The sequence below is a fragment of the Gambusia affinis genome, linkage group LG01, assembly GCF_019740435.1.
Source record: "Gambusia affinis linkage group LG01, SWU_Gaff_1.0, whole genome shotgun sequence".
NCBI lineage: Eukaryota > Metazoa > Chordata > Actinopteri > Cyprinodontiformes > Poeciliidae > Gambusia > Gambusia affinis.
In genome coordinates this window covers 28,650,456-28,669,102 of record NC_057868.1, presented here as the reverse complement: position 1 = coordinate 28,669,102, position 18,647 = coordinate 28,650,456, and the positions used below count along the sequence as shown (strand labels likewise).

At 35.6% G+C, this 18,647-nt stretch overlaps 1 protein-coding gene across 1 annotated transcript in view; it reads left to right on the top strand.

The window, feature by feature from the left end:
- The window catches only part of opn7b (opsin 7, group member b), a 47,405-nt gene that overhangs the window by 15,243 nt on the left and 13,515 nt on the right, over positions 1 to 18,647 (top strand). The window contains exon 2 of the mRNA XM_044114619.1: positions 10,229 to 10,406. Within this exon, the coding sequence (XP_043970554.1) occupies positions 10,380 to 10,406 (27 nt within the window). The 5' untranslated portion in view covers positions 10,229 to 10,379. The remainder of the gene's footprint in view (positions 1 to 10,228; positions 10,407 to 18,647) is intronic.

The following is an 18,647-nucleotide window of genomic DNA, read 5'->3' as shown; positions in this document are numbered from 1 at the left end:
AATAATAATCATGGTTCGGTACATATTCAGGGTTTAATGATCACAGTTGGGTATGTTGTGAGTGCATTTTAATGAAGAAAAATAAATAAAAACATTGCTTTCTTTCTTTTGGTCAGCGGTAAACAAAGAATATTTTTCAGTTTCAGAAATTAATTTAATTTTATTGTGTTCTGAGACGTAAAAAAGTTTCAGAATGTAATAACTAAGTGGAGATTTAGTTGAATGCTATTTTATAACACAATCAAGTAACTATGTTACAATCACTTGTTATAAAACTTATGTCAAACATAACTTAAATAAAGTTAGCTTTGCAGTTTGATGTCTTGAAATTGGCTTCTGCCTTTTTAGGATGGGTCAGCAGGGTTTTTTGTTGTTGTTGTTTGTTTGTTTTTCAGCAGGATAACATTTCCAAACATCGAGCCGCATCACCTAACAAATAGTCACAAAATCAATCTTCTTTAATGGCCATCTGAGTTCCCTCACACAAATCTGATAAAATACCTTCGGGGAAACTGAAGACACGAGAACATAATGAAAAAAACCCAAGACAAATTGTGCAAAAAGTAATTGCCAAAGAGCCGTCTGTCTGTATTCTCCAACTTACTGAGATGTTTTACGGGAAGCATATGTGCAGTTCTACTGGGACAAGAGGTTTGTGCAAAATATTAATATAGGTGATACTAACATACTAACAGTTGTGCCAACAGTGATTTTGTTAAAAAAACAATTATTTCTTGGCATAACATTCTTCCTTTTTTTGCATAGTTTTATTTTGTTACAAATCTGAAAGGGTTTTGTTGACACAGGGCTAAGGATGAAATCTTTGGAGTTGAAAAATGACTCCCAATTGGTCTGTTCATATTGACTGGTGAGCTTCAGTTTCCAATAGTTCTGGTTAAAGTTGATTAAGCTTTGGCTTGAATTTATTGTTTAGAGAGACTTAGTACCTTAGGATTTTCTTCATAATGGGATATAATAGTGAATCTCCATAAACATCTTAGTTAGGACACCATCAACATCTTCAGTGATGTAGAAATCTTGTCTAACAGTGTGGAGAAAGAGCTCTGCTAAAAAATCAGAAAGCTGTTGAACAGGGAATTCACCCCCAGCTTGCACTGGGCTGCTGATCCACACCGCAGGAGAATTTTGCCCTCTATCTCTATGGTTCCCTTGATCTTTCCACAGCACTGGTCTTCATTTTTAAAACAAGCTGGACTCTTCATAACTTTAAACTTAATCCTGCCAAAGCTTTCCCATGTCAACAATTCAATGATAAGATCATCTACACACTCTAATTATGTAAAACCGCAAATTGTGAGATCCTTTCTTTTTTTTTTTTTGGGGAATAATGCAATATATTTCATTGCTGTGAAAGTATAACATGATGTTGGACAGCTTGTTGTTTCATGCTGCGCTATTTCTGTTTTATATATTCATATATAAAATGGTTCTTATTATTTATATTACAGCATCACAATTCTTTCCATCTGAAAATGACTACGTTAGAAATGGTGAAAGAGGACAATGCTTCATAATTTACAGCTCTACATCAACACCTTTATTCAGTACATACTCACACCTTCAGCGGTGATCTTCATTAAACCATTTAACTGACACATACGCTCTGCTTATTTTTCTCTGTGATATGAATGTGAATAAGATTATTTACTTCTTACCAGAGCTAATTGTTCTACGTAAAACACAATGCATGTGCTAAATGAACTGGGGAAAAAGCCATGCAGCAGCAACTCTGTTGCTCCTTAGTGTTTTGTTGTTAGAATCCTGAACTTTCCCAGATACATGCAGGTCAAAAATGTCAATATAAGGATTTGAATTTAAGTACAAATAAGAACAGGAAAACAACAAGTGGCTTGCATGTTCTGAAATGAGTTTCAAGAGAAAAATTAATAGCAACAGTGGTATATAAAATGTGCAGCATACTTGTTTTATGGAGAAAGGATGAAATAATTAACAATTTTTATTTTTTGTATGCTTTATTGCTATAAAACACAAGAGAGCTGTTAAGTGTGACCTGAATCACAAGTAACTCTAAAGAGCTTTACAGAACAAAAAGAATAATTTGGCAAAAGAAGAACATTGTTAAAGAGTGAAACTACAAAATGCATGCATAAAAAGATAAAAACAGTTAAATCTAAGGCATGAGAAAAATACTCATTTACTCTTTGTTCTTACATGTTCACTGAATGACGGAAAAGGAAAATATTTAGATGTTAAAGATGTTTCCAAAGATTAATACCAAAATGGAATAAGCCGATCTAATCTTTACCTTACCTTTAAATGTTCTCCATATGACAAATTTTTTTATACAAATAACATACAAACGTGGAAGGATTTCACGTTTGTACTGTTGTTTTTACACCTAAATCATCTCATGAAAGACAGTAGAGAGAACATCTTCCAGTGATCCAAACTGGAACTGGTTCATATCAGTGATTTCTGGTCCGGAGAGCCAGCTGCTACTTATCATGTCAAATATAGAGACCACCATACGAACAAGTAAATCTTCCCAGTTGAACATATAAAAGCTTTACTTACTGACTAGTTTAGAGAAACAATTGGCTCATTATAGTCAGTCTTACACAATAGTGTCTTGCTAGACAACCTTTATGTGATCAGTGTGTTTTGTTTTCTGTAGCAATGGTCAGTTCAGCAGTTCACAGTGAGAAGAGGAACAACACCACCATTGTGTGCTTTGTTTTTATTCCCTTTTGATGACATCCTCGTGCAGAGCGGCTGGCCAAATGGTTAATTTGTTGTGTGCTCTGTGAGATTAGAACAAAGCCCAGATCAGAATTGTTCACTTTTTGCCGTTTAACCAGATGACAAGACCCCTGGCCCTGCCTGCAGTTACATGCTCTTTCTGGATCCACTCAGTGAGTTAACTTGTTTGTGTTTTTATTTTTTTAGGACTTGTGTTCATTCATTTTAATTCTGCAAATGACACCCTCCTTTTTAGAGCTGTTTCATAAAAAAAAAAATCTGAAGTTTTAGTTTTATTTTGAATAAATTGTCCTTCATCTCATAATTCAAAGTGACAAATACACTATTTATGTTTTCAGGAGAACAGTAAAAGTGTAATGATGGATAAGGTGTTTACAACAAGTTGTGGACTAGGTTTAATGTGCTGAATAACTTTATTTAGATGATCATTTATGTTGTATTTTAATTCACCTTTAAAGATGCAGAATGTGCTCTCTTATGTTAAGTTCTTGGATTTAATTCCTTCAGATCAGCGATCATTTTGAAATAGAGCTGTCTATAATTATAAGTGTGGAGGTGAGGCAATTTTCTTTGGATAATTTTGTTCAGGAGCAAGGTGACACAAAATCCAGGGTTACATCTCATCATCCTGTGTCCCTTTTTGACATTTTTGACATGACTATAATAAAAATCGATAATGTCAAATCAAATCAAATTCTATTGTCAATTTGTTGTGCATATAGTTATATAGGAGCAAACAAAAATGGATAAAAAAAAATAATAATAATTTAGCAACTATTAAAATAAAAAAACAAAGACAAAATCTGCACAGATGAATTAGTTTGTATATGTAGCCTTTTTCCTGTTCCAAATGCATTCAGAGAAGAAAAATTACTTTTCAGTCTGCCTTCAGACAAATCTGAGTGACAGCTTCTTCTTCTAATACTGCAGACATCTCGAAACAGTTTATTGACTAGACCACAGTCATTTGACTGGAAATCCTTGACTGTAGTGCATTTGCTAGAATTGCTCGATATCTTGGTTTCTTGTGTGGATCCCAACCATAGTTTTCTGAAGCAGCATTTTCTTAAGTGTTGTGTCTCTTCTTGGTGATACGAAGTGGTTTTATAATGGGGCAGAAAAATGTGTCGCTGATGATAAACAGTGCTGCACCGGCTTTGTGGATTGACAGATGTCCCTGTGTATTTCTGCATCTTTCTCTTTTGCAGATGTATTTAAGCTGATTGTCATGGATCAGATTAAATTGGATTCCAGCAGGATGTGAGGTTATAGCCTGAAGGTATTAAGAAGTTTCCATAATGATATTTTTAACCAAAACGAATTATTTGAGATTAAGTAATTTAATAAAGCTTTTTTCCAGAGTTGGAACTAAGGTTTTAACCAGAATCATCTTATTAAATTTCTAAATTGCTTTTTCTTTTACATTTATGAGGGAATAAATACTGTTACATGAAATAGATTCTAACCATAACATTGTTGATTTGATCAGGGGTTTATTTTTGCATTGTTATTTTTCTTAAAATATGAATGAAAGGATGGACAGATAGATATGAGGATTCTAGAATCTGGCCTTTGCTGCATTAACAGTGTGTTAAATGCATCTCCACAGCTGAATGGGCACAGCATATTTAATGTCATGCTAAAGTGCTGGCTTTTACATTCACCAGGTGACCTTAAACAAGTCTAATGGCTTTCAGAGTTGAAAAATACCACCTTTGTTCAAGCTGTCATACGTTCTCTGTCTCTCTGTTGCAGTCTTTGTGACTTTTTAGAGAGAAAAAAATGCAAAATAGTAATTTGGTTGTAGCACTTTGCTGAAATGGTCTATTCTGATTTTGTTTTCATTTTAATGACAAAGGGAAAATTGTTTCATCTGTAAACCTATGAAAACAGTTGACAGAAAAAATAACTCAATGCAAAGACTTTGGAGCAACAATGACAGAATTTTAAAAAAATAATGCAGGTTTCACACATCATCAGTGTTCATAATGCCAGTTATTAAATTCAATCATTTGTTTACTTAAAATATTCATTTAAAGGTGTATTTAAATAAATGTACAAAAAGAAATAATGACCAGCTGTCATCTTATAAGGGAAATTCACTTCCAATCATTTTGTGGCTTAGATTTTAGAGCAGACAATTGGAGGCTTGGAAGGAGTCCAGTGGCTGCAGAGGAGAGGAGGGCAAAAGATGAGACGTTGACATAAAATGAGTGAAAGTTTGTCTCTTCTCAAACCCAGTTCTCAATCTATTTTCTTTCCTGAACTGGGAGTTGTGATGAAGCTTAAGGTAGTTCCTGAATCTCAGCAATTGGGCATTGAAATTGATACATTTGGTCTGAGACAAAAAAGTCTAAATGTTGCAAGCAACCACACCTCTTAATGATACAAAAATCTAAGAAGTTGCAGTTCCTTTCCTTGAAGTTTTTTCCTTCAATTGAGAAACACTCCTACAGCAGCCATTGTTTCCTCAAGTGTTAGTGGTGGAGAAGGAATTAGCATGTTATTACATACGAGGCTCATGATTCCTGGAAGCGAACAGCCCTGCTGGAACTAATTTGTTACCCACAATCTTGCCTAAAAAAAAATAAAATAAAAAATCTACTCCTGAAAATGGCTTTTTGTTGTTTGCTGGAAGAATTTTTGCTGTCATTTTTTTAACTTTTGGGGAGCTGCTGCCAGTTTGTTCTTGCAACTAGGAGCAGCTACATCTCAAAACCAGGGGAGTTGAATAGGAGACTTTGTGGATACAGAGCAAAACCAAAGAACAAAAAGACAAGGATGAATTTAAAAGAATCTCTTCCATTGTTCATAAAGGAAAAGAATCATATCCCCAATTTCAACGTCTCTTCCTAGCTTTCTGACCATTACTCAAAAAGATGAACTTGGCGTCCTTGTAGTTCAACAACTGTTTGTTCGCATGAAAGCCTTTTGGCTCTTTCTGACCATGTGGACAGAAAGAGCGCCATATGTATCCATCCATCCATCCATCCATCTATCCATCCATTTTCTATTCACCCTTCGTCCTTAATGGGGTCGGGAGGGTTGCTGGTGCCAATCCCCAGCTAACGTTCCGGGCGAGAGGCGGGGTTCACCCTGGACAGGTCGCCAGTCTGTCGCAGGCGGCATTTGCAAACAAAATTAATTTAGCACCGTTTGTTGACAACTAATGGTGCCATTTAGGACATGTTAAAATAAATGAATGGAAGTCAATGCAATGTCCGTGTTACAATAGAAAGATATACTATGTGCAGCACATGTGTGTGTTTGTAAAGAGAGATCTGGTCATCACTTCAGCGGATTGTAAGATTTCCACATTATAGAGAGTTGTCCAAAGGTCATCTGAAGAAACTGTGACTTTATTTAGAAAAAATGTATTTATTCTTTCCACAAGTTGCACAGCTGGTTTATTTTTCGCCTGCCGCAACAAGTCGGACTGGTTGATTTAACAGTAAATATTATTTAGGTTTCAAGAAGGCTTAAGGAGGCATCAGAGACTCTTCTGTTCTTAAAATAATCTAGCTTATTTGCTCCTTTACTAAGTTATCTGATTTAATTATGAATAATTCAGTTTATATTAGTGACAAGAAATCGGATAAAATATGTTGTTAATGTCTTATCAGTACATTTAATTTTTAAAGGGTCAGTTCACCAAATTGCTATCTTAGGACTTTTATTTTTTATAGAAGAACCAAAACCTTTTTAACATTTAGTGGAACATTTAATATGTTATGATTAACGGAGGAGAGGAGAAATTTTCCTTAGCAGCCACTAAGCCAGACTGCTTGAGGTAAAGACTCAGCAAGACAGAAAAGTCAAAAAACCCAGGCAATAGCTTGCATTTATCATTATCTCAAAATACAGAGACTATATAGTGCATATTTTTCTAACTTATTTTTAAACCATTATTCGATGATGACATAAATATGAAATAACAGAAAAAGATTAGATTGTATATGTGGAGCTCAGTGCATCATAGAAACTCCCAGAAGAGCCTGGACCTATAGCAACGTAATTAAAGGATGATTCATTGTCTGAGCCGGCTCTAAGGTTTATTGAAAAAGACATCCACTTTACTTTTAATGCTGGGTCATCAGGCTACCAAGAAGAGGAAAAGAATGTATGTTGTAATAACCCAAACTGTGGAATAAACTCCTCAGTAATGAACACTGGAAACTATGGAGTAAAAAATACCTCTGCTCACTAAGAGTGAAGTGTTCTGTTAGTATTATATGATGGCAAGAGGTATTCAAGGTTTAATGAAGTGTATCATGATGGATTTTAGATGTGCAATGCAGGATCTAAGGAGACAATAATGTAAAAAAAAAAAAATCCTTCCAGTGCTGCAGCTGCATGTAATCTTTATAGCCATGTAATTATATTCAGTATTTTGTAAGAAAAAAAAAAATACATGTATCTCTATGCACTTCTAAAGTAATGCTGAAGTGAGTGACTCCTTATCTGGGGGAAAAAATAAATAAAAAAAATAAATAAAAAAATCTATGTATTTTATGCTAATAAAAACATTTTTGTTTGTGGTTGTAATGTTTTAAAATCCAAAGGACAGCAGGCATTTAACTACAGAGATCCCACCTTGAAACAACAACCCTGTAGAAGAGCCATGGATAATGCCCTCCATTTTCTAAGCATAGCCGAATCCATCAGCAGAAAGTTATTATACTTCTATATTTTACTTGTTTTATCAAAATAAATGGGGAATTTTTAATTGTACAATGTTCCACCAGCAGAGTACAAATAGACCACCCTTAAAGCATTAAAGATCAAAGAGTCTTAAACAAAAGCACAGTGTAGTTACACTAGTGAAGTCAGTTGATTCAACCACAACCAAAGATTTGGCCCCTGCTGTCATCCCTGAAATCCTCAGCTTCAACAAGAGCCTATTAAACAGAGCTGAACAATAATTAGCCTGGGGCATCTGGTGTCCTACATGTTGTAGATGTGTTTCTGTTCCAACACAAATGATTCAGATATATTTTTAATCACTTCTGTGGATGATTAAATGAATCATCAATTCATTTAAATACTGGAAATACCCACCTGTGTTAAAAGTTACTCCAAGTAGGCTTTTGTTAAAGTTTACTTCTACAGTATCACATCTCTGACCAAATCAATCAGTCAAGGACGTCCTCAGTGTTGACATCTAAAGGCAACCTTTTATTCTTACTTTGAACCTTCTACTTCTGTAGCTTTTTATTTATTTACCAACCAATAGACAGAAAACATTGTAGAAGCTTAGTTTAGGTCCAAATCCTTTTGCAAGCAAACATAGCCTGAGTTTTTTTGTTTGTTTGTTTTTTGGGGGGGATGGGGGAGTTATTTGCTTTATGGTTCCGTGTAGTTATGGGTGTCCCAATCCAATACTAACATTGGATTGGACAACAGTCCAATGTTGGGACAACACTGGATTGTATTTTAATTGACACTGGATGAAAGTCTGAGCATAGTGTTAAATTCTCCTTTAATTCGTGGAGCTTTCCCACTTGAAAAGGGATGGATACATTGACACAGACTTTTTTATAAACTGGGTTCCACTCAAAACACCAAGCACTTTTCTGCATTTATCTTCCATTTATTTATCAGTGAGAGGCTTAATAAGAAAACACCCTTTCCTAATTAAAATAAAAGCCTGACCCTAATCAGATACAGAATATCAGCATTACACGTCGTCTTTCAAATAGGATACTGCCTCAATTTCTAAAAGAAGCAGAGCTACAGAGGCTTTGAAAAACAATTAAAGGGCGATCATTTATGTTTTACACTTTAAATAATTCTAAGGTTTATAGCTGTAAAATACATTTTGGTTTAAGTGCCTTCAGAGACCCAAAACTATGCCAACATGAAGACATGAGCTATAAGCATCTAAATAAAAATAACTGCATAGTTTTAAAATATATAATCCACGTCAGTTTTCCTCTATCGTTTGAGTTAACTAAAAGAACAGCCCCTCACAAAGATGACAAAAACGTAGCTGTTACCTTTAATTTATTATCTACACATGCCTTTGTAATTACAGCAAAATGTATAAACATGTTCAAATAAATTCTACAGATCCTAAAAATTAAGAAATATTGAAAATTCTAACCATCAAGATTGAGAACTAAATTGTTATTGTTATTAGCCACAGAAGTAAATATTTAAAAAACAATATAATAGAAAGTAGACTGAAACTGGGGACTAGCTGAAAGAAAGTCCTAAGGAAAGAACAAGAAAATGAAAACTGAAGACATCAGATGGTTGTGGGAGCAGTGGAGATATGAGATGACTCTTAAAAACATTTCCAATTTTACTTTGTTACATCAACTTGTTCACTAGAAATCCAAAAAGCAGTAACTCTGACACCAAAACTGGAAGAAAAAAAAAGAAAGCACAATGTTTTGTGAGAAACACCTGCATTGTTGTGCAAATGTTGTCGACGAAGTGACCTTCTAAGAGCTGATTTGTAATAAGTATGAAATGTGATGTATAACAGACACTGAAAGCACAAGTGCTGAAATTTTCTGGCTCTGTGGTGAGTGAAGAAAACCACCACTGACTGTGACTGTCACTGCAAGTAATGACATCCTTCATACTCACATTTTGAGAGTCTAACTCCCCTGCTGTGTTTTTCAAGTTGTTTCAGCATAGGGCACCTTTCAGATTTTAAATTACTTTCTGAACAACTCTGTGCCTATCTGACTTTCTGCATAACATCTGAGGCACATCTCTCAAGAACAGTGGAGGAATGTATGCGTCAGCATTTACAGTTGAAACCAGAAGTTTATGTACACTGAATAAAAAGACATATTTTCTCACAATTTGAAGATAAATAAGTCTAAACTTCTCTTGTATTAGGTCATTTAAATTTACCACAAATATTTTTATTTACTAAATGCTACAATGATGACATAAATGTCAGGGATTTACTTAATCAATGTCCCTCAGGATAGTATGTCTTTTTCAAAAGACGCCTGGCAAAGAGACACACTGGCGTATAGCACCAACAATTGAGTGAGGTCTTCTCATCCAATATGTAGTGACACAAGACAGAGTACTAAATCTTTGTCAGAGCTGAACAAAGCTAGATTTTCTTGAATAATTAATTAACCGTGAAAGCAGTTTAAGAATATGGCAGAGTGCAGATGCCGAAACGTGGCATTCATAAAGAAAATGGAGGTGACTAAAGACATATAGGTGGTCTTTGAAACAAGACAGCAAAGACTGAAATCAGGCAAAACCATGAAGGATTAAGTTCTGCCATTGCTTTTCCAAGCAGTGACAGAACTATTACTACAAAACCCAATTAGTAAGGTGCTGTAACCTTTTGCTCTCAGAACTTACATAATTTTTTGCAGCATTGATTCATAAAATTGTTGAAACTACGTTTCAGATGTTTTGTTTCATGTTGACATGATAAAATCCTGCAGTTGCATCAAACTTTTGATTCTACATTCATGATGTGAATCCCCTGTTTCACCACTTTCTAAAGGTGCCCAGTTGGACTGTGGAGGCCATTGCAGAACAGTGAATTCATTTATCTGTTCAGGAAACCAGCTTGAAATTATATGAACGCTGAGAAATGGCATGTTATCCTGCTGGAAGCAGCCATCTGAAAATGGGTTCACTGTGGTCATAAAGGAATGGACATGGTCAACAACAACACTCAGGTAGGTAGAATTGTTTAAATTATACTTACTGTTGTTTATAAAGCTAAAACAGTGGTGTCACAATTAAAATTTGTTACTATTTGTAGTCCATCTGCTGTAAGATCCTTCAGAGATGACAATCTGCATAATCTGTTTGTAATTAGTGCATATTTGAGGAGCTGTTGACTTTCTAACATCTCAAACCAATCTGCCCCATTTTGCACATTAGGTTATTTGGAGTTGCAGCCCACCTGATACCATCATCCATGTAACTTCTCAAGTTCTGTTGCTCAGTTTGAACTTCAAGTCATCTTCACTATGTGACATTGCATATGTGCATGTAGTTGCTTCAATGTGACTGGCTGATTTGCTATTATTATTGGGAATTGAGCAGGTGAACCTAATAGAAAAATGGGAAATTAGTGTATATGAGGTGTGAGCATCAAGAGTGATGAGTCTTTGTTAATGCATAGATCTTGAATAAATATGACTTAACAAATAATCAAAATAAAAAGTCTTTTGTCACTGCAATTTTGCATTTACTATGTAATTACCAATTCAATAGACGGTGCAGCTCTGTTGCACCACTTAACGCACATTCAGGAGTTGTGGCACAGCAATACCTAAATAAGAAAGAGGAAAGTTTATTTCTTTAAATTATGGCAAAGCTACTGTGGGATGAAACTTCAAAGTGGATCTCAAATGCCCAGATCAGTTGATGAGCTAAAGGCTCCATGAGGACAAAACAAGCTATTCTGAGATTTTGCTAAGAGCTTTGAAAATTGAAATCTTGTTTTTTGTGAGTTTACTGTGGTATGTTACAGTCAAACAATAACTCTACAGATTAGTATGTGCTTTGTCTTTTTACACATGAGTACTGATGTTGTAGATGGAATGTGTTTAGTTTCTGTCCAGTCTGCAAATAGGTGCTTTTTACTGCTAAGATGTAATCACAGTGTGGGTGAGGCTTTGTTGCTGGTATCTGCAGTTCTGGGAAATTATTAAGAAGTACAACAACAGATTACTAAACTTAGAGCTTTCAGTCAGAATGTTTAATTCTGTTAAAGTTGTACAGATAAACAGAAAGAGCACCAGAGCCCCTCTACCTTGAGAATGACAGAAAGAGTGAAGGAAATTTTCAAAGCCAAAATATTTGTTAACTATATATAACAAACATAGAATTAGCAGCATTCTAATAGTAGCATGACATACTTAATAATCTGTGAGGGAAAATTTGAACTTCTCCTTTAATTGGTAAAGAAGAGTGGGCAAATGCAAAGTCAGAGAAAAGAGGTGTGTGTAACCTCCACAGATTAACACTACTTCTTGATTTGCGTGTTTGTACCATGGCAACAGCTGTGCTGATACATTGACATGCAGTATCAGCAGTGCAGGCAAAAACAACGGGGGAACTTATGCGCTAACAGTTTCCATGCTACACTGCTGCATCATCTAGAATCAATTCCTTTCAGGAATTATGAGTTGTGCTCTATAATAAGTTACTCTTTATTTGAATAATTATTTTTTATGATACAATGGCCCTTAGAGGGATTTTTATACAAATTCTTTTTTATTTATTGATGACATGCATGAGCATAGACAGGTGAAGGACACCCATGACTCTTCACACTGTGGTTACGCCCTGCAGACCGGTTCCCCTGTAGTTCACTGTAAAATTCATTTGTGCCTACTTTTCCCCCTGTCTGTCTGTCTTCCTGCTCGTCACTGTCTGCATTCCCCAGACTAGGATAAAGGATGACTTCAAAACTTTACAGTTTTGACCCCTGAACACGACCTCTAGAATATGGTATAATCCTGTCCTACTTATTGACAAATCCTATTTTTATTGGAAAGAAGAGGATCAGAATGGAAGTACTCCATGACCTTTAGATAGGACATGACCTACAATCTTTTCATGACTCACAGCCCAAATTAAAACTGTGCAAAAAGCGATCGCGACAGAGAACGCAAATCCATTTTTTACTAAAGCGAATGCGACACTATGATAGCATAATTTTATTCTCCTTTGCCGTAAAATTAATATTTTGTTATGTTCTCTAAAAATGTAAAGAAAACTGATCATAAATGTGTCTGTAACTATAATGATTGGTTCAATTAATAATTTAATTAGATAAATTTCTATTTAAAATTATGTCAAGAATGCATCACTTGAGCTTACAGGAATAGCTTTTGGACATGTCTTACTAGAACTTGAAAATACACTGTAGATTGAAACATTTATCATAAAACTGAATCAATACATAGACACTGGAGAGAAGTGTCTGTTTCTGTTGAAATTTTGACAGCAGGTAATATCTTACCTTCAGTAGGTGATTCTCTTGCTGTCTTCATTTAGCATAAAGCCTTGGAGGCTGACGCTAATGGTTAGTGTAGAGAGGGCAAAGTGGTGTCCTTTGTTGTAAAATACAAACAGCTCAAAAGGCCTGAGCTGTTTGTATAAACACCATTTTAAAACTCTGATCAGAGTTACTCTGGCAATGATTACACAAGGAATGGAGGAAGGAGTTGATGCACCACCACTAATTTTCCTATACGAAACATGATCATGGTCGACTGTGTGTGACTTTGTTTTTGTTCTTTCTTCTCTCTCTTCTTCCTTCTCCTGAAGAACAAATCTCCTCTTTGGACTGGGTTAACCTGCTGTCAGCAGTCACACCCTTAAGTGATTGATTTATTACCTGCTGGATTCAAACCTCCTCACCCAGTGTCTTATTGTTTTGTTGGTCAGGGCACTCAAGCCTTTTTCACGTTATGTCCCCGTTTAAATTTAAATAATGAATAAACACTTGTGTAGAGCTAGATGTTTTGGGACTCACATTGAGGTACCTCAGTGCTCAAGGCCTGCTTCATGGAATCCAGTCATGTCCAGAATATCTACCTGTAAAGTTACCTTTGGCAGAGGAGCTACTGTAACTTATCTGGTTTTCAAGCAACTTTCCTGGAAGAAAAAGAACAAGTGAATAAAAATACTCAATTCCCAAAACAGATGTTTTCTTCCCTGGTCTACATCATTATTGACCCACCTGAACAAATGCTGCCAGCAGGGTTCCAGTGCCAGTGTTTTTACCCAGAGCAGGCAACACTCCAGAGCCACAACATTTCAGGAAACAAAATAAGACTTGTGTCCATACACTTACCTACAAAACCTGAGCCAAATCAACCCCCGTGACTCTCTTCCACAGAAAACTGCCGATCGCAATTACTGGAAGCCAAGATTTGTTAGATAACTTTTAAAATAAACCACAAAACTCTTTTCTGCAACTGAGTCACATACTTTATCAAAATATAACAACCATGTACTCAACATTAAATAAGTGTTTGATATTAAAGGGGAGTGGTGTAAAAAACAAACCTATTATAGGACAGTTTGACAGATATTTTACTTTTAAACAGATTTGGTTGCAAATGGTTGTGTGTTTTAAGGAAGTGTTTCACACAAGAAAATCAATGTTGATTCTCCTGCTTCCATTTCCCATGAAAATAATCATCAATTCTGGGAAAATATATCTCCCAATGTAAACCTGACAACACTTTAATGGCTCATAAAATAGCTTTTGAAGATGGTAAAAAGATGCTCCGGTCCTTGCCCCTTATGGACTAGTTATTAGCTTTAGCTTTTAGGAATAACTATCCTGGATTCGTACGAAATGAAGATGGGTAGAAAGTTGTCTGCTACAGATAGATTAGTAATTGCTTATAACTTGTTCATTTTTCTTCTTTCAGCTGATAATGTATGCAGCCACTCAACATCATATTCAAAAATCACAGGGGGGCTCACATCAGTCACAGTCTATGATGATTACAGACCAAATTTAGGTGATTACATTCAATTATTTGAGGTTGGCACAAAATTATCTTTGAAACTATCGTAAAGCTATGATTCTACCTCACCTGGTAAGTCATTTAGATAACTTCATATTTGCAAATTTTGCCTTTGTGAACTTTTGCGTAGGAACTGTTGCACCTTTTGCCAGAAGACAAATTCAGCTCTATGTATGCCTTAGTTGCAGATAACCTGCTTGACTGTCGTCTAATCATACTAGGTAGACGCAAGGTATGAATAAATATGCTTTCATAGCTCAGTAGTTAAAAAGTGGTTAAAGGTCTAAATGCTTTATAATTTAAATGAAAATTACAACTCACATATCGTTCTTCCAGGCAACACACACTCTTTAAATATGCATCTGCTAACTTAACAGCTTCTGTAATGTGCTGACTGCAAATTGAGAGATAGCTTCTGAAGAATAATGATGATGAAAATCGCATAAAAGCAGGCACACAATGATAAATTAGGATTTTAAATTGAAGACGACATATGACAGCTGAATGAAAAATGACTGCAATAAATGATCTGCATTTAGTCACAGAGAGGCATTAGTATTTGAATAGAACTTCTGAACAGCATAGTGAACATAGTGATATTTAAATCAAAAAAATCAAGAGAAGTTTCATTTTAATAAAAAAGTGTGTAAACTGAAAAAAACTTTCACTCATTGTCATTGAACTGAAGCAGAACAATGTAATTTGGAGTTGCATCCTGAATTTTGCTGTGCTGCTTCAGTCAATAAAGGCTTTCATTTCATGTCATTTTTCACTCCTCATGGCATGGTCAGTTCTTGATCACCTAAGCAACTGATAGAAATTTGTTGAAGTCAGATGAAAAAAATTCAGAATGTACAATGATTTATGATCTACCTAAGCAAAGGTTGAATACACTTATCCAGTCCTTGCCTAGGTTTGACATATCAAAACTTCCTTTGAGAGATCACACTTAGCGATACTTAACAACGAAAATTAAAAGTGTATTGGAAGTGAATCAAGGAGTGTGCATAGTCATGCTAATTTAGATTTTAATTTGTTAGATTTAGAGACGCAATATCAGAGACAAGGAACAAAGAAAGTTTCAAAGATTTTAATCTTTAAAATCCATGAGTGAGAAACTTTGTAGAATCAAACTTTGTTTTAGATACACAACCATCAGTTGTGCCGAGGCAAATCTCAAAAAGATCTAGTGGGGAGCAAAAGTGTAAGCTGTTCATGCACTGTTGTTCTTAACATCTTTCTCAGATAATTGATCAGCTAAGATCTGTCAGCATTTTCTACCAGGTGTAAGTTAAACCAGCATAGTGATACTAAGAATCCCAAACTGAACCTGAAGCTACTTCTATCAACTTCTATTTTGAAGCTCAGATCCCAGTTCTTTAGTTGACTATCACCTTTGTTTGTGTAAGCATGTAGTTTGAAACAAACTTAATCTTGAACTATCAACAGATTTGATGAAAGTTGACAGCAATTATAACTGTGTTTTGCAGAAATAAAACCAGGGGCACCTTTGATTATTACAATTCCTTCACTTATCCATACTTTTACTTTTTCAATATATCCATGAAGATCTTGACAACCTTAAAGAGATTTATATATTTGAAAAGATCTGGATGTTTAAATTTGCAGCTGAAATGATAACTCTTAACAGGGAAAACAACCTCACTTTCTAAAATCCACATAAAATTGAAGTTACCTGTTTGCAGAGCGACTTTTCTGTCATGACCATGATGTCAAGGAGACCATTTTGCTCATTAGCTGCATTTTGTAAAGAACTTGAGTTGAGATTTTTCTTTGAGTGCTTTGAGCTTAAAGTACATAATCTAATTATGACCCAATTTAATGAACAAACCATGCTGTGAAAATAATTCTTGTGAAGAAACAAGATACAGCTCAGACATTTATTTGCTCAACCTAGCTGTTTTTGGCAACTTACCAACTGCTATGTTTGAACTGGGAATCTGTAAATTGAAATGTGGGTGTAAACTCATACCCAGGGAGTCTTGAAATACTGCTGTTTTCCAAATATATTCAGTGGGAAAAATCACCCTTGTTTTTGATTTTCACAATGGCTTTGCTGTCTTTAGGGTGTTCACTCATCTGTGTGCACTGGTTGGATGCTTTCAATTGGACTTTATTGTTCCTCTGTCCCATTTTCCTTGCGGGTAATCTCCATCATTCTGCCTTCAATTCCATGCGTCTGACAGTTTCAGTTATGGGATTTGTCTCATCCCTCACTAGTCTTCTCCTATTTGTTACAGCCTCAAATGATTTTTACAACATCCCTATCTCCCTCAACTCCTCTCTGCAATATTGCCCCTTGCCCTAGGTTTCATTCATATGACAGCAAGGCTTAAGTTGTCACTGGTGTCCTCTCCGATGATTACCCTCAAATCCACAATTCAGCACCGGGTAGACAGGCACTTTATGACTTTCAGCCTCTCTTTGTGCCACTTTTCTCCTCTTGAACAAATCAGCATGAGCATGAGTTCTTCTCTTCTCTTGAGCCCTGCCTCACTGCTCCACCTCACGCTTATTCAAAGTGTCTCTCTCTCCACTTCATCCTCTCAAACTGTTAATCCAGCCATGCCCTTTGCACCGCTGACACTGCAGAGGGAGGAAGAGGGTGCATGAGGGGATGCGGTCAACAATCACACAGGATGGCAAATAAAATATTTAAAGTTGTAGTTTCCAAATGATTTCTTTATCAAACCAGCAAAGTGAGAGCAGAAGAGTATATGAAGTACTGTCGGTTAAAAGAACAAACACATCTCTGCTTATAGGATGTTGTTAGACATCCATCCCTTTTCCACGCTGACAAAATCCTTACAGCGTCATGGGCAGGCTGGGCTCTATCTCCGGCATGGAGGTAGAGACCTTTGATGGACGTCAGTGGATAGTTATGGCATGAGAAAACTTAGATAAGCAACTGTGCACACAAACTCATTCCTTCGGGCAATGTAGAGAGACCAATTACCCTAACATTCATGTTATTGGACAGTGGGAAGAAACCAGAGTACTCAAAGAAAATCCATGCATGCAAGCTCTACGCGGAAAAGCCCCCCCAGCCTAAATGTGACTAATCTGATTATTTGTTTTTAATCAGTTGACAGCACTAGATGAATATAAAGACCAGGATGGGGGTGTAAATATTAGTTTCTTGGTTAAGGACACTGAAAATCTGTTATGATCATAAAGTTTCTCATTATGGTGTTGGTAATAAAACAAGTCTGGTAGATAACAGTCTATCAATATATTTTTCAGTCTAAAAGTGATGAAGCAGAAAAGAATATCATCTTATGTATGCATGTATGTATGTATGTATGTATGTATGTATGTATGTATGTATGTATGTATGTATGTATGTATGTATGTATGTATGTATGTATGTATGTATGTATGTATGTATGTATGTATGTATGTATGTATGTATGTATGTATGTATGTATGTATGTATGTATGTTAAATGTCATTATTGTGCCGAACAATAAAATTCTAGTGCTGCCACTGCTTCTCCTGTCATGAGATTAAAGGAACAATATTTAAAACATAAAAGTTTGAATTGTGTTAATGATCCCTCCTTTCAAAAGCAAAAGTTAAATGGCATAGAGAAAAAAATAATGGCTTATTTTTTTAGAAGCATCAGTGTGGAAGCAAATGCTTACAGGTCAGTGTTCATTGCAAGGTTCGCTTATTCTTTCACAGATGAGCTGCTGGATTTTCACAGAACTGAGTCTAGTCTGTTCCGCTCAGGTAAAAGTGGGATCAACATTTTTAGGAACCACTTAAATAGGCAGACTGACTCCAGTTGATGACTTACTGAGTTTCTAATCTATAGTTGCAGATCATCTTAGAATACAATTTTGCACAAATCAGTTTTTCTTTTGTTGGTTTCTTTTCCTGTTTGTGGTAAGCATTAATCCCCTTTGATGAAGATGATGGATTAGCTTACATTACAAGCATCTCCTACGAAGATGCCATTGTGAAAATTTGCCACGTGATTGACAGCAGCTGCAAAAAACATGCTGAAGACTGAGGATGTTCCACTGAATGATAATATCATGATGTAATTGCATTTTATATGGATTTTCTGCTAAGGATTTTTAAGTAGGGTGGAATCAAGGCTTCATGACAGCAGAGTAGAAATGCAAACTATTCCTTTCACTTTGTTTTGCATATTTATAAGTAATGTTATAAATATGCAAAACACAGCACATTTGTTTCAAACTGACAATGCTATCTAACTGTATTTTACTAGCTAGCCGACTGCTTTGCTTTTTTTCAACAGTCATAATGCATCTTTCTAAAGTGGTGCATGTCAGAATTTAAATATTGATCAGCCCCATTAAGTGGAAGCAGAAAAACCAGTAGCCTATTACAAATTCTGAACAGCCCTTCAAAGAATATAAAAAAAGGCTT